At 39.9% G+C, this 17,635-nt stretch overlaps 1 protein-coding gene across 3 annotated transcripts in view; it reads left to right on the top strand.

Moving 5' to 3' along the window:
- The window catches only part of frmd4a (FERM domain containing 4A), a 113,226-nt gene that overhangs the window by 20,965 nt on the left and 74,626 nt on the right, over positions 1–17,635 (top strand). The window contains exon 1 of one of the 3 annotated variants that reach the window (XM_017305247.1): positions 12,736–13,322. The exons of the other annotated variants lie outside the window; for them this stretch is intronic. Coding sequence (XP_017160736.1) covers positions 13,257–13,322 — 66 coding nt within the window. The 5' untranslated portion in view covers positions 12,736–13,256. Of the gene's footprint in view, positions 1–12,735; positions 13,323–17,635 lie in introns of those variants that run through there. 3 annotated transcript variants of the gene reach the window in all.

Consider the following 17,635-nt stretch of genomic DNA (forward strand, 5'->3'; position numbering starts at 1 on the left):
GGGGGGGGGTCTGTGGAATCGTCTTTGGCAATGCACTCAGACACTAAGACATTCACTATTTGCCGATGCACAGCAGGTTATCTGGCAACATTTAAAGGCCAAAGAAAACAGCAGAAGGATATCTGGTGGCTGGAACCACATGGGCAAACACACACACGCACGCACACGCACTCACACACACACACACACACACACGCACACACACACACACACACTAATGCGCAAACATATGCTTATTGAATATAGAGCTTCATGTCCCAGCTGTCATCTCAGACACTAGCCTGTTAATTGTAGAGGTCAGTTTTGGATTCAATTTCCTGTCTGAAAGGTTGTAGCTGTATTTCTGTTCCAGGTCATTTATGAGCATCTTCTGGCTGCTGTTTGTTGACCAGTGTTTTCTAGCAAAAGCTCTGCGGCATTTTCAAAACAGGAAGATTTATATTGAAAGTGATTACAACCAGGTGGAATCTATTTGCTAATTCAATAAACTGAGGACAGCTTGTTACAGAGAATTTCACTTAATATCCAAATAAACAGGACTGAATACAGATGAACACTGCACTTTTGGGAATCTTGTAAAGCTCATTCGGGTGAAAAAAAATATGATTTTTCTGATTACAATTTCACCCTACAATTCCCAGTCAAATACCTTGAAGTCATGACACTTTTCCATAACTGGAGCTGATTTTCTTAATTTTTTTTATTTTTAATATTGTACCCCATTTTCTACCAATACTGACAAAAGAAGCAAAGGGGGAAAAAAACAAACAACGGTCTTCCACATTTCATTCACATTGTTTGAAAATGTGTTGTGTTGTCCACACTCCCTCTCTCATCATGTCTGTGTGAATGCGTGTGCATGCATGTCTGTGTGTGTGCTTGTGTGCGCAGGTGCATGTGCGTGTGTGTGCGCGCACCTTGCTGGGTCAAGCATGTCGAATGTTCTTTTGTCCCCTTGAAGCAGCATAAAATGTACGATCAACCAGGATAGAACTGAGCCCATGAAGGACGGCAGCGATGGAAATTGTAAGAGTGCAAATGTTCCACTTCGCTTGCTGCAGTCAGTCTTCAGGCAATTTTAAATAATTTCCGGTAAGGAAGCAAACAAATGAATAGCAATGATAACTTCACCCCATGCGAGCATTAAAGCATTTATTTTAGTGTATCACTGTTATACCCAGTGTTAAAAGGGCCTTCAGCAATCCCATTATGTACATTGGCTCTATCTGTGTAATTGCATCAAATAGATTGTCCCAAGGGAGAGTTTTATAGGGAAGCCATGAGAGAATGGCAATTTCAAAGTTATTTCGTTTGTGCTGGAATGTTGTTATAATAATGCCACGTCCACACACAGAAATTTACAAGAAAAGTTACATAAATATAAATGTTGATCAAATAGAAGACCAGGGTACCCCTGATGCAGAAAATACTCTTTGTATATTTTCATACTCTTATCATACTCTTTGAATATTTTCACTTTTTGTTTCATTAGAGCCACAGATGTTAATGTATCTTACATTAGTCACTCAAAAATGTGACACATATACTTATATTTGACCCCTCAGAGTCGATATCTTGTAGTTTGTTTGCTACAAATGCAGCTGTATGAATTTTGGATCATTTTATTGACCAGCTATTCATATCTTTACATCCGTTCAGAAACTGTAGAACCTCAGTCAGTTTGGATGCAGAGCATCTGCAAAGAGCAAATCCAGAAAATTGTGAAAACCTTTGTCTGAAGTCCATTTAGGTGCAGTTTGCCTAGTCCTTCTAGACATATGAATACATTTTCATCTGATCCCTGTCAGTGTCTTTTATGGCTGCTACTCCGCTAGAATGTGATTATTTGTTCTTTTAGTGTGTTGCTTGTCGCTCTGTCCTTCTTCTCATCAGTCCAGACCAGCTTTCATGTCCCCACTGAAGAAAATCATCCCCACAGCATGATGCTACCAATACCAACGCAGTCAGAATGATCCAGTCAGATTGATGCACGCAGAATTCTGCAATTTGGCCAAAAATGTCAATTTTCATTTTTAACATATTTGTTTTACCCCCTGTGCATTGATTATTGCACACAGGAAAAGACACACTCCTTCTATCCACTGATTTCCCTTTTATTTATCTTCTTGGTCAACTGAATTTCCTTGTTATTGTTTTTCTCTCATTCCAAACACAGATTTTATATTTTCTGGCCAGTATGRTCCACAATGTRAATACCACCTTTAAACAACGAGTTTAGCAGCCGTTAGYACACTGCCTACTTGCTAATGTCTTCTCAAAGAAGTGAATTAGAGAAGACAAAGATAGAGCCATAACAGCTTCCTTTATCCTGGAACAGCACGCTGAGGAAACCTTCATCATTTGAAACACAACATGTAGCTACATTCGGTCTCCTGCGGCCACTGCTTTGTTCCACTTCTGACCTGAYTGCATGAAGCGAGGTATACTATTATGATTACAAATGCAGCCTGCAGCTCAAACTTGCCATCACTCCTCCCACACCATAGAGACTCGGGTTCAGTCCCTGGCTGCAGTGTTTCTAGCTCCCGGCTTTCGTGTTCTTTTGAGTGTAATTAGTAAAGTAGGAGACTTAAAGCCGCAAAGGTGTATTTTTTTGTACTAATGGCCTCCACTGGTTGGATATAGGCATTAATGTGTGGTTTTACTGCCTCCAGGTGAAGCTTCTACCTGAAAGATGAAGTTACTTAYCATGTCATTTTTATTACCGCCATTTTCAGATACATATACAGAGGGGGAGTGCTGCAGCAAAAACTGCAGTTCAGAGACGAATAAGCTTGGATTAGTAAATGCATTAATATCAAAATAAGCTTTATGTTTGAAAGTACATTCATCTTTGTTTGTGTCCCATTTTTTTCCATCTTCCACATATACTGATACAAGTTGATGCAGTAACTCTTGTAAAAGGAGACACGATSAGTTATTCTAACATTTCTGTTTGCACTGCCTTCTTATGGTAATGTAAATATTGGTTTGATTTTCTGAGAAACTGAATTTGGGGTTTTGACTATCTTATCTATCATYCTATGTGTGATGAATCTGTAATTTATCAGTTTTATGTTCTGAAATGAATGAAAAATATTGAACTTTTTCACAATATTCTACTTTGTTTTAAGAGCTTTGTTTCATTAAAAACATCTTTAGCTAAAGCACCACATTCCCATTTTGCATTTACTATATTTATGCTCTGGTGCGCTAATGACTAATTTATGGCTTCCATACATGACTGGTCATGGAGACACTGAACACTGTACAGATGCATGGCATATTCAAATTATTTTCATCCAGAAAACACACGTGTGGGTGTGTGTGCGTGTGTGTGTGTGTGTGCGTGCGTGCGTGCGTGTGTCACTGCTTCGTTTGCATGCTCTGTGCTGTCTACAGGCTCAGCCCTCAGACATATGGACCCATATGCTCCCATCATACATCTTATCAATGTCGATTTTTCAGCTGCAGACTGGGTTGAGTGAATTCGGGGATGTTAGAAGGATGGATTGATGGGAGAGAAAAAAAAATCTGATTGCAGCTGGATTTTGGTGCTGAAGAGAAATACTCATTTTTCTTTATGAAAAATGCAGTAGTAACTCAGACTTTCAGAGAAAATAATCATCTACAGTTGGTCAGAGGAAAAAAACCTAAAATTTCCTGTGCAAGGGCATAGCAAATTATTCATTTCATTTCAGAAGAACACTTTGCATACTCTGGATAAATTTGGTATGTTTGCAGACTTGCTGCCTGATAGTATTTTACCTCTCTGGCAACATTTCATGCTGCCACATATCCTGTTACCACCTCCCTCCCATGTGTAGACAGCTGCCATTTCGCTGAATTAAACCCAAATATGAAATCACAGTTGCCAGACGGATGCTCATCCATCCTCCCAGGGATACTTACATCATCCTAAATGTGTCTCTGACCCTCTGTGCTCTCGTTATGGCTTGTTAAAACAATTAAAGGCGACGTGTGTCAGATTTATAGCTCGTGCTCGTGTGTGTCTCTGGGTTTGCACATGTATGCGTGTGGGTTTTATTCTGAACAGATGTAAACATCTGCCACTGCTGCTAAGGCTATTAATACATGTCTAGAGGTGTTTGCATGTTTACTGCTGCAGCTGTTGTTGTTTGATGCACTTTAATTATATGTACCTTGTCTTTCCAAGTTGTCTGACATCCCAGTTTTTAAAATATACATTTAACTTTGCGGGACACAGATCGCTGGTGTCAAAATGTTATTTCACCTTGGAACTGGTTTAGAGATTCTTCTCCTAAAGTAGTTTGCAAGTATTAAAGCTCTATCTTATAAACTGATCAAAAAGTTAAAACATTTATTTGCAGATGAAATAAATAAGGAAAAAAGTGCCAACRCAAAATTATATATTTTTTTGTTTTTGCTTGTTAAAGCCTCAAACCTCAATGAATATATGGATATTTTAGTGATTGAGCAAGAGAAAGTGGTGTCTAATGGTGAAGTAGAAGAAAAACCACACATGGTTTTAACTTACTCAAATAAAAATCTAATAAATTTGGTTTGCTGTCATGTCTTACCCCCTGGTATCCCTACATAAAATCCCTTGAAACTAATTAAGYRACGTTCTAGTCACTTAATTAGTAAATAAGGAGCACATTCTAGATGTACTCCACTTATTTAATTGAAGGTCAAAGCTAAAGCTGTTGTTTAAAGAAATCACATTTGTCAAAAGATATGTTGAAAACATATCTGAACTGTAAAAGAAGGTGCTCTGACCATATAAAACAAAAATAATTTCATGGTTTACATGCATTATTCAATGTCTGAGGAATCCTAACACTGCAAATCACTCTGAAAATGTAATTCTCACAAAGAAAGATGAGCCTTACGCTTTGGAAATGTCTTTTATCACCAGGGACAAGTAGCCCTGTTATAAGCTGTAAAAGACTGACCTGCCGATTCACTTTAATCCGAGACTTACAAAACTATACACAGTCAGAGCTACAGTTAATGGAATGATTTCGATCAAAGCAATTTCACTTAATTGATGGCCTATACAAAGTCCTGACCTGAATCCAAATAAAAACCTGCGGCAATAACTGACAAGAATTATTTACAGACATTCTCCCTTCAGTAATTGAGCTTAAGCTACTTTGTGTGGAACAATGGACTAAAAACATCCTTGATACAAAGCACTGAAATGCCCAGTATATATTAGACACAACAAATCCTTAAACTGATTCTTGTAACAATCCGTCAAATAAAAATAAAAAGATTGTGAAGCCTAGATAGAAGCTTGTGTCATTTTATGTTAACAGCCCTTACATGCATTTATCTGTTTAAATGGCAAAGCTGCCTGCCACTTGAACCCATTCCCCTTTTCAAGAACATTCTGTCAGCTGTTGTTTCCTCTCAGACCGCCAGAGGGCGCTGCAAGACGTCATTATTTGCCTTGCCTAAGGGTCCCGTGAATAATGAGTTTTAGCGCTTGAATGACCAGCTGATGCAGATCAGGTCYTTCGRAGCCTGTGGCGAAAGTGGTGTTTGTTTTCCTGCAGCTCCTCCTGTAAGGACAAAGCTGTAAGAGTCACCTCATGGCTGCAATGAGAAGGTCGAAATGGGGGAGAGGGGGATCCTCATATTGGTTAAGATTTGCTACCGTCAGGTGCAGCCTGCCTTCTCTTTATTGTATCCTTCGTGATAAATGAAGACAATAAACTAGACCTTTGGCTCTAATGGGCAGTTGTCCGCTGYTGTGTTTGAGTGCTGGCTGTTTGGCCCCAGAAGACCCAGGCAGCAGCAGTTTCTCCCATTCGTCATCGGAACTCTCGCAGACATACAAGCAGAGGGATCAGGCGACAGAAAGAAGTGCGCGTGGCGACCAGGGATCTGGTGGGTATATAATTAATGATCTCATCCTGCTCCTCCGGCTGTCCAAGAAACRCACAAAGAGCAGCAAGCGAAGGTTTGAAATAAAGGGAAGGAGAGAAAAAGAGGGGCTAATACGTTGAAAGGGGGAGCATATGTTAAAAGCCGAGCTTGATTAATAATTACGAGTTGTGTCAGTGACTGAGTGGCCTTCCTATTGTTCCTGCTGTCGACTTGAGGGGCAATTAAGAGGGCTATACCCCCCATGCTCCTACCCCCAGACATCATCCACCGCTCTTTCATTTTTTATGAAACTGCTTTAGCTCGTTTGTTTTTTTAAAGGAATAGTTCTGTTTCAGTCATTGGAGAAACCCAATGGAAGAGAGTCAGTGTACCTAATAAACCTAATAACTGCTTAGGCCACCCATACCCTGCAGAGTTTTACGTGTTCTTCTGACCTCCAGGTTGAGCCATCAGAGCCCTCCTGGAGTAATTTCCCACAACTTAAAAGGTTCACCACTGTTGTATATTCTATAAATTTTTGGATAATGGCACCTAGTGTGGTTTGTTGGATCCCCAGCGCCTTTTAAAATGGATTTGTAATGATTTCCAAACTGTTTAATGTCTCCCATTTATTAGGTTCAGAGTGCAACGACTTTTTCACATTTAGCTGGGATTCTTATCTGTTTTTCTATTGATTTGATCTTTCAGCATTCTTCATTTTGTCAGACTCGTACTATTAAAGTGATTTCTTGATTCTACATCATTGTCAGTATTCAGGACTGGGTGTGGCCATTGAGGTAAAATATGTAGTTGATCATCACAATTRGTATTTGATTTATGAAAGGGGTCACAGGGGCAATTACTTTTTTTTTTTTAAATGGGGAAGCTAGCTTTTCTTCTTTAATAATTTAAATGACTTTTTTAATCAATCAGCCAATCAATCAAAACTATRGCCCATAGTACTTTTGCAAACCACTGTAAATATTTGGTAAAATGTGTGAAGAGGCAAGATTTTAACGTGGAGGTGTTCAAACCCCGTCAGTCACTGCATCTCTTTGTTGTGCTGTTGTCAAAAAGGCACAGAAAGGACAAAGACAAGAGAAGGGTGTAAGGTAGCTGGTCTGTCGAGCGGACAGGGACCGACTCCTCAGGGGGTCCGCCAGCCCTCCATCCCAAACTCGATACAGTTCGACATCCTGCATTATTCAAGCTACTTTACCTACAAGGTACAGAGACACAAATGAGACCAAAGTGATGGCTTGAAATGCGCAGAATAGTGGTGAACTGTCAGTTTCAATTTAGGAAGAAAAAACTTCATGTAAGGGCAAAAATAATGGCCTGAGGTAGTGTCAAGAGGTAGCGATGCACCGCTCAAATTACCTCTCCCTTTCCTTGAACCCCAGAGGCTCTCCTCCCCCTTCCACTTCCCTTCTCAGCAAGTCAACAAAGACAATAAGCTTGAGTGGGTTCAGCCTTGGTTTGTGTGGCAGCTGAGGAGCTGCCGCACCTGTCCAAGGTGTGGGGCCCATCTGTACAGTAACAAGCAGATTAGCCTTCCGCCTCGAGCAGGAGGTGGAGCTACAGCAGTCTGGCTTGGGTTACCGCACCCCAGGGAGAAAGTGCGCATATGTGTTAAAGGTTAGAATGAGTATTTCATGTTGTCTTGGTCAAAGATGGAGGGAATGCRAGTCTGAGTGAGTKTTGGGGGATRTGYGCAGGTGCAACCTCCTAATTGTGCTTGTTTGTTTTTGGAAGACMAGATCATATCGATTCTTTGTCTATAAAAGCGAGCGTTCACAAACAACTGTCATAAAGACAGCTGCATCCTGCTTGCAGGACAGCATGAGACAAAAATCTTAAAAATGTGAACTGTTCACCATATGAGGAAACAATGACCTACCACTAATATTGTTGTATAAGTTTAAAGAAAAATCTTTGAGCTGATTGACATGAAAAAAAGTGATGTCTTGGTCCACAAATATCTAACAAATTTAGCMTTTTATAGGAGATTCAATCCATAATAAAACACGGAAATGTAAGCAAAGCTCAGGATCATGTATAAGACTTTTCCTACTATCGTCTGGTCTGTAGAGTTTTAATATGTAACAGTACCATCAAATATTTATGGTTCACACTGCTACAAATCAGATTTCCTGTCCTGTGTGAAAAGTCCAGGATTCACATTCAATGTGAGTAAGCTGCTTACACGCTATTGTAAGTCCTAAAAGTTGTGAAGACTTGCTTGCAGCSATTAGAGTCTTTTTAACATAGTTCTTGACATTCTGGGGTTTTTTTCCGTTCAGAAATAGATTCTATGCTGTGTCTATTTCTGGGCATGTTGTAGGCTGGGAAGCCTCCTCAGCACAGGATAAAGTGGGCTAGGTTTACTGGGGCAGAAAATGCTGGAGCGTGACTCAATCCAGTGCCTCCACACAACCAGCCTCTGAAATATGCCTCTGTCGCATTCAGTGTGCTCAGTACCTTTCAAACATGCACTCATTCTGCTGAAAGAGGCTTGTGCAGCATARGGGAGATAAGGATAAGGTTAGAGCAACGCAAGTCGGGTGCATATTTGGATTTTCAAGACCGTGTTTATGTATTTAAATTTAAGCTTTTCTCATTTACTGCCCTGATTCTTAAAGCTATTAGCTATATTTTATACTGTAAAATCAGTGAAACTCAGTTTTTCACCTATAGAACAACATACCATTGTCAGTTTTCACATGGTTTGCTATTTCGTTGTAAAAGCAGATACCTTGTTAAAAAAGTTTGGTTGCACAATACAACACAACAAATCAACAATGCATCCATTTGTAGGTAATGCGGGACACTTCCTGCTTTCAGTAGAAAACAAGTCCTACTGTGAAAACAGCAAGTGGCCATAAAACTGATTAACGGTGCACAACTAACTTGATGGAAAAATATTTTAAATGTCTTTATATCACATGGTAATTCGACCAAACTGAATCCTGACCAACATCTTGTGGTCAAGCTTGATCTTCATCAAGGTTTGCATCTACTGTGGCGCACTATTACAGRCTGACCGGACAAATACTCAATCTGTCACAATTCACTTGATGTGATTAGAATGTGAAGTAAAATGTATAAAAAATAAAAAAGAAAATGGAAAAATAGCRTACAAATTCTAAACAAATATTTAATGAAAGAGACAAGAACTGTGTTTTTTATTAGCTGTGCACCTTTGCTAATGAAAAGAAGTATTAGTAGGTATATTTTTAAACTTTGTATGAACTTGTCTTTTTAAATCCCAAGGAAGGATGACGTGAAATGGAAGAGTGCACCTGTGGCCATCTCTATACATGGCTTTGTTAAAAAAAAAAAAAAAAGCTCTCACACATGCACCCGATGACACTCATATTGCACAGCACCATTCACCAGTAATCAGGAGTGACAGATCTGGGATGCAGGGTGACACAGCAAAGTTCAAATTACAAAGAGCACCGCAGAGAATGACTAAGCAGAATCTTTTTCATCCCCACATGCTATCCTAAAACCAGTAAGGCAAACAAAGATGGTATAACAATTTAAAAACTGGAAAAAATATAGAATAACAGCTGATAGTAGAGCAGATTTATTTCTTCATCTTAGAAAAATGTTTGTCAAAGTTACTGTCTACAGTATTCCGCCCAATGGGGCTTATAAAGCTTTTCTATGTCAAGATTGCAAGAGTAGCATTTTTAGCACCAGCATTTCCATTTTGAAGACYGACAGTAAACCTTTTCACAGTTGGATGTGAACAGGTGCTTAAGAGGATTTATCAACATGTCTTGAGTCGATACAGTCTTCAAGCATCTRTGTGTGTGTGAGCATGTGGTTGGGTGTGTGCAWGCTGAAATCACTTGGAAGACATCCAAGAATTTGATTAACACACATCCCTACTTTCCACACCAGGTGGACATCACGATCAATCAGACTCTTACAGATCTGCGCTCCCCTCTCTTGCTGAAAATTAGATTTAAGGGGGAAAAGTGTCCTCGGAGCTTTTAGTATGAATCACAATCAGAGAAGCTTGTTGGGGCGATAACACGGCTGACATGCACTGCAGAAGCTGCTGTGGTGGTCACAGTTCTCATGTTCTCAGACCTGTTTGGATTACTGGGACAGTCGGCTTTCAGGAGGAATCTGGTGACGGCAAACAATGGAAATACRTCTCAGACCTCGACTTCTTCAGCATGATTGAACCCAAGGCGCTGAATCTAGTAAGATCATTTTAAGCTAATGCAAGTTGATACAGGGTAGTTGTTTTATGTGTGCAAATAACATGAGATGATGATCAAGTGTGAATTTCTGATGCTAAACGTTCAGCTGTATCAAATATATATAACGGCAAATAAGCAATTTTTCACAACACAGTTGTCACATTATAAATATAAATGGTTTGGTCCGARGATTTCAGCTCATGATTGTGAAGTGRAAGACAAAATAGATTCATGGTTAAAAAGAGTGTACAGTTGTATCTTTTACTCTGRTATAAGAGTGTCAAGAAGAAGGTTGCTGTCATAAAAAAAATTCCTTTTGCATTTTGCCCCAAGCCGTATAGGAGATCCAACAAATAATGACCCACTTCTGGTCAGCTGGATGCAAAAATKAGCTTTTTGGCTTATATAGAAAACAGCATATTTTTCTATGTGAAGTACTTAACACCATCCCCAATAGAAAAGAATATGCTGGGAGCAGCTAATGACTAACATTGCTGAAGAGACACTTCTTTTTGGCAACGTCAGGGAAGCTATTCAGAGTAGTAGGAAGTTAAATCAATGTGAATCCTGTGGGAACATTAGTCARAGGTTTCAAAAAAGACATATGAGGCTCACCTTCCACTCTTCAGACTTTTATCTGTGTTATCCATGTTTGCTGTACTTTCTGATGGTTAATTACATAAAGAGTTGCAAGGTGACAGTACCAAAAGTTTTACAAGGATTCCCATTTATTCTGCATTAATATACGGCCACACAAATGCAGTTTAAGTATTTTGTAATTCAAGCTGCCTCTAAAATAATCAGCCCCATTTTTCATTTCCACTTTCTTCCCCTGTCACCACATAAACTGTTTGGATTACAGACAGAAATCTGGGTTAACCCTCACCACTCCAACACAGGAGTCACACTGGGACATGCTGTCCCATCTTGGAGCTCTGTTGGGGGTTAAGCTCTTCACTATGGTTAGGATAAGCTACCTGCGGCTCCCAGTGCTCCTGTCTGCTTTCATGATCCACCCGCTGTCCCCCGTACAAGTCTTAGTGGCCGCATACTGTCCATCTTCACGACGTAAAACACGGTATTAACAATGCATGAGCAACGTGCGTATGAGAATTAAAGTTGTTAATGGCTGGTTGCTACATATTCACACAGCAGGCAGCAATAAGAGCAACATAAGGAAGACGGGAAAGCCTCCTGAGGGCAACAATAAACTGATGGATGTATTCTCGTTAACACCAAATGGTGTGCGTTACAGTGCCAGTGTGTACATGTGTGTCCTAAAGGGTGCAGTGAATCATGGCTGTGCAGAAGCTTCTGATACACCTCTCTGCTCTGAGTGCCAAGAACTGATCTGAGGACTAATGAGTGGCTGTTGACCTCACAGCTGTAAGGGGCGGGAGGCCAAAGGTCGCTGTCAGATGAGGCCTGTGCTGGGAAAAGAATAAGGTTGACAGGAGATGAAAGAGAGATGAAACAGAAGGAGCAGACTGAAGGAGTTTTTTTTAAATTGTTAAACTAGGAATACAATGAATAATATGTTAGCTGTTAATCACTACCTTTTCTGTGCATGTTTTGTTGCTACAGGAAATGCTGAAGTATATTTAAAAAAACAACAACTTTTGGGTTTCTGTTATAGGTAGCAGAGTCCCTAAAAATGTTGAAATTGGGAAAAATAGTTTCCCTTTGCAGTGATTCAATACTTTGTGTTTATTTACTGCATAAAATACAGTGAAAAAATATTTAAGCTCGGACTTGTACATCACAAAATGTGAAAATGTGGTATGAATCATATTTTAAGTCACTGTGCAATAAAAATCAAAGAATCCATTTTCTGATTTCCCCTCAGCACTCTGAATTGTTGGTATCTTGCATGCATGTTAATGCAGTTACTCAGTTCCTCTCTCTTTATTCTCATATCCTGTTTTCTGCTTCAGCCCAGCTAGACTTCAGCCAGTCTGTTTCTTCCCCTTTGTATGTCATGTTAGTTGAGGGGGGGGCTACATTCCACCAGCACTTTCCAGAAAAACAAAAACAAGCCCTCTCTATAGACGTCCTGTCAACATCCTTCGTCCCCCTGCTTCCTTCTTCTTCCCCTTCATCTTCTTTCCTCCCATTTAGCCAAAGCCCCTCCGTAGTGCATCATCATTCTCTTTGCCTAGCACTCTTCTTTCTCCCAATCGCCTCTGTACTCCACATGCCCTGTCTAGCACCCCTTTCCCTGTCCCTCCCTGCTACTGTTACATAAGCTTCCAGTCATCGATTCAGGCCATATCGCTTTTGTTCTCTCTGTATTGGTGTGTTTGTGGGAGACTCAGCAACCAGGGCCAAGCCTTAATGAGCCTGCCACAAAGGCCCATTGATGAGGGGCCCAGTGTTGGAGAGGATGACCCCAGCCAAGAGAACCCAGAAATGTGCATCAGCTGCCTCAGGCTCACCCTCAAACAAAGAAGTGCACTGTGGACAGAGACCCGAAAAAGGCAAAGGGACATGAGGGAGACAGATAGAGGGAAAGAGGGGTGGGCATAACTGTGTAAGCAAGTCAAAAAATGTAAGACTAAAAGATGTTGGAAAAAAACCTAATGAGACACGTGACTTCAGGAAGTTGCTTCTCAGAATATTCCTTTCCCTCTGTTATCTATGCTCTTCCATCAGTCTCGTTCCACCGTGCATCCTAACAGGAACAGAGAGATCTGCCCTTTTTCTGACAGGAACATGTGCGTGTCTTCATTTCAGTCATGGATCATAGATCAGATTCAGAAGTTTAAAAAGTAACCTAGCTTGACTTCTTTCTTAGTCGTTACTCGTAAGTTGTTCAGGAAGCGGACCAAGCATTGTGACGGGAACCCTCACCCAGCTTTGGAGCGCCGACCGAAACACAGCCAGGTCTTGGAGCCAACATTGCAGGAGACAGTTATGTTTCGCTGATCGCCATTTGGTTTGGAGCAGCTGCATTTGGGAATCTGTCCTGGAGCAGAGAAAGAAAGAAAGCAGAGATAGTTAGAAGCTGACATGGCACAATTCTTTGGAGAAATTGAATTTTGTGACTGAAATAGTTTAACATTTAGGACTAATTTCAAGCTCAAATTTTTTAGTTCTTTAGCAAAAGAGTAATAGGTCAGACAGTACTTTAAAGTTCAAAGGAGAGCTTTTTGCAAAATCAGCTGCTAAAACGGTACAAAGATGACTCTAGCAGCTCGTCTCGAAGACCTAGAAGTGACCCTGGAACACATGCTGTTGGACGTTTTTGTAAGTTAACCCTCATCTCCTTTTAACGTCCTTTACTGTTTTATTAACTTTGAAGTGATATTATATTAAATTTGCCATCCTTCCTCCAGCTTCTCTCTGTACTTCATGTGTAAAATCTCTCCAGCTCCTAATTGTAACTAGAGACCAGAGGCCAACATATGTTCGTGCCTCATCCAGATGTTTGCTCAATAATTGGCATGGAAGAAAGAAAAAAAAATTCAGATGGTTAATCATGCAGCTCCTGTGCATAAGAAGGAGATCTGGGATGAAACCAGCAATCCAGTCTGCAACAAATGTCCTAATGAACACATGACTCAGCATAGGATTGGTCCTGCAAGTTCAAAACTTTGTGAGGAAATATTAAATTTATGATAAAAGATCAATGAAATTGAATGTGAGAATCATAGTTAGAGGGAGATTTCCCCGGTGCTTCCTGAAACATTTGGGCACGCCAAGTGCACCTTCCCACCCCTTCAAATCCAGAAACATATGTTTGTGGAACCTTGCGTGGTTTTCCTCTGCTCAGGCACATTTGCGGGCTTGGTAACAGCGGAGCCCCCGCTCGCTTTGATGTACCCGGCTGCTGTAATGAGTTTGGTCGTTAAGCTGCTGTTTCCCTTTAACATTGTTTACAGGGACCAGCATCTGTTGGAAGCAACCGTAATCTACCCTTATTCCTCAGATATGCTGAGCCTGTGGTGTGCATTAGCAAGCATTCAATCCTCTGCTGCAGAGAGCTGAAATTTCACTGTTTCATTTATGCATATACAAGTACATATATAGAGTATATATATATGCAGAAATCTGATGCTCCAATCCATCAACCTATTTTGGAGATTTGGCCATTTTTGCACATTTAACAGACGATTTACGACCAAGGCGATAAAGATTAGCATTTACAGGCCACAACTGGATTTGGATTATTCGTGCTTTGCTTGTGACATGGAAAGAACGGAAAATGCTTCCTTTTTCTGCTTTTCCTCTCCACTAATTAGATTGCTTGTTTATTTATTTGTTTTAATTGTTGAAAAAGGCTGGAAAGCAGATGCTTATCTGCCCACTTTGCATACTTAAATTAGAAATATTCAAATTTCACATAACCTTTCCAGTCTGGTGGATGAGCATACACGCATATGGCAGACACACATGCGCGCATGCACGCACGCACACACACTCTCACACACACACGGATGAAGAGATGAGCTCATTTTACTGAACCATCAAATTAAGGCAGGGACAATTAACAACCATTATGGGAAAGCTTACCAGCAGACCATTTCTTGATGCAGACATCTAATTTTCATGAAAATGTTAACATTTTGGGGAGTTTGAAGGCACAATTACCCTTCCCCCAATATGTACTGTATATACAGGGGGAGAAAAAAAAGCCAGATTAGAGTATCTGTGACTCTAACTGTGTGAAACCGAGGAATATTAAGGGTCATTAGAATAATGACAGCGATTCTCCATCCTCCAGCGGAGAGGAACCCCCAAAGCCCTACATCTCTGCTCCTGCTGCTTATTGGCTCAGAGCAGTAGCAGCACATGGCTATATCCAAGGATGCACAGCAATTCTCATTAGCACACCATTGCATATGAATGATTCAGGAGAGCTGAGAGGTCGAGAGCGAAAGAACTTCCTTTGCAGTCCCCCTTACAACAAGAAAAGCTTGTCACTGACGTGTTGTCTCAGTAGGAATTTGCAGTAAATCCATTTTTATCTCGAGATAGACATTTTTTATGGACTCTATTACATCCCTGTAAACTTTTAAATGATTCACTAATGGAATACTTAAGATAGAAAATCCATCAGCTCTGGTATGATTAAGTTATGTTTGATTGCATTGATTGAATCTATCAGTCTCATCATCTATCAAAAAATGTACATTTTGTAACTTCAGTATCAGACTGAAGGTTGTTTCCCACATCTTCATACCAAAATATGCAAATGTAGCATACAGAAATCAAATAATAATAATAAAATAAAACTGACAGATTTATTTGGCCTATTCAACCAGGTGAGGAAAGTCTCTTGGTGAGTCAATCAGAAGCAGGTTTGGGGCAACATTTGAGTTATGTTATGTTTAATACTAAAAAAAAAAAAGGTTTAATTTTTTTTCCCATACTCACTTAAACACCATAAATATTTATAGCTATTCCTGATTATGGATTTTTTTTTTCTTCACATTTCTAACTTGATGTTTTATTGCTTTACCATTTATAACCATTAATGCTGTACCAAGCATTTTTCATCCGTCCATGGACATAGCCTTTGGAAAGAACTGCTTCCCAGAGAGCAGCAGTTCTTTCCATGTGAAAGGTCAGATCTGTGTGTTCTGTACAGCAAAGTTAAAATGAAATGGCATGTTTCAAGAAACATTACCCACCAAATGACATGAAAGCATCCTTTGACTTGAGTGAAATAATGACAGGATCTGTCTCCGCTGATTGGATTGTTTGCCATAAAATACCAGTAGGTGACGTCATCTCGCCCGCTGCCAAAGCCGCTTTGTGTTGTGTTGCCGATCCGCAGAGTTGTGAGGGGACGACAAATGGAGAAACGGGGAGGTGGCACCTCCTTTTTCCGAACACGCCTCACAGTCACGCACAAAGGCTGACAGTCACATCGGGAAATGAAGCAGCTCTATTAAAGATGCATTCATTCCGTGTGTAGTTTAATTGAATCCCCTCCTCGCACCCCCAACAAACGTTGCAGCCTCCAAGTCATCTTCCTGTACATCTCCTCTGAGATGAAGGCCTGGGGGGGTCGACTCTGAACACGGCTTCTCTCGCTCATTCCCATCCCCCTGGTCTGCTCTGGCATTAAAAGACCTCAGCTGGATGGGATTGTTGCCATCACAGCTGTACTGCTCTGCTCTTTGCCTCGCTGCTCCTTCTTTTTCAGCGTCTCTGGAGCTTGCATCTCTGCGAGAGATTGTAAGAGCCTGTGGTGTTAAGAGAGAATTCAGTTCGTCAGACGTTAAAACAGTGTGGAGGTCTGAGCTGTGTTTCGCAACCCAGATGTGTAAAGCACTTAATTATACTGATTTTACCATGCTGCTATTCATGTGGTGTAGTGGCTATTGACTTTGGGACTTGTGTAGGAAAATTAGGTTATGTAATAGATTTGTTCTGCCAATAACTATAGTGCTGTGATCCTTCCCTGCCTTACTCTCTCACTTTCTCTGGTGACCAGTTGCCATATTTTTTAATAAATAATAATAACATTTATTTTCCTGGCTCAAATGTCTGTGAAATAAATGCAACTCGAGCATTTGTTTATTTATTCGTTGTCCTTTTGAGCATAGTGTTTAAGAACTTTTGACTAGAAATCCACTAATCAAAATGGGAAAGACAAGAAAGCATGATATTTAAGTCAAGCTTATTTGAACAATATTATAGGCCTGTTGTATAAATAACAGGCATGCATGTAGATATATAATAGGAGAAGTTGCAGGGTTAAACCTTGGGGTACATGACTTAATGAAGGACAATTGTGAAAATATGTTGAAGGGGAGCGTCAGAAAGAGCAGGAGCTTCTTAAAGAGACRGAAGCCAATTTTAAGGCGTCAAATTTMTTTTTGGTTATATTTGATAWATRCAGCATTTTTATAACAACTGAAGGTGACATAGTTACTTGAYTGTGSTATAAAATGGCACAATGTGCCTGGAAAATACATAATACTGCCCCTTCAATCATTCTGTTTTTGAATTGTGACACCGTTCTGTGAATTAACTTGAAGTGAAAATGCGTGGTCTGTGACATGGAAACAGAGAACAGAGTAGTGAAAAACATTACTGCCGTCATCTGGTTTCTCAGAATGATGTCCGTCTGTGGTTTTAAATCTGATTTTTGTTTTGTTACAAAAACATTTTTGCCAGATTTGTAATCCACTTAACCATAATTATTATCATTCTAAAAGAAGACCCAAAACATTTTTTGCCAAAAGTGATTTTTTTAGGGTTTTTTTGCCTAAATTATCTTTTGACTGACTTAAATGACAATATGTGAATGCATTAATGTGATTAATTACTGTTAATATTACTTTTAATATTGAAAAGGGAGGGATGGTCATAGAATCAATCAAATTTGACTTTAGTGAAAAGAGAATAACKGTCAGCTTCATCTTCTCTTTTTTTCAAGTGCCTATCCAGAAACCATTTGGCTATGATCATTAATCTTTTAATTTTTATTACCTGCATAGTTGAACTGTGTATATTCTCTATTTAACTGGCCCAACACACACACCAGCTTTACAGTAAGCTCATAAGAATAATTCAAAAGCTATGAATTCTATTCAATGGGGCAAAAG

This window comes from Poecilia reticulata, linkage group LG6 (assembly GCF_000633615.1).
Source record: "Poecilia reticulata strain Guanapo linkage group LG6, Guppy_female_1.0+MT, whole genome shotgun sequence".
Classification (NCBI taxonomy): Eukaryota; Metazoa; Chordata; class Actinopteri; order Cyprinodontiformes; family Poeciliidae; genus Poecilia; species Poecilia reticulata.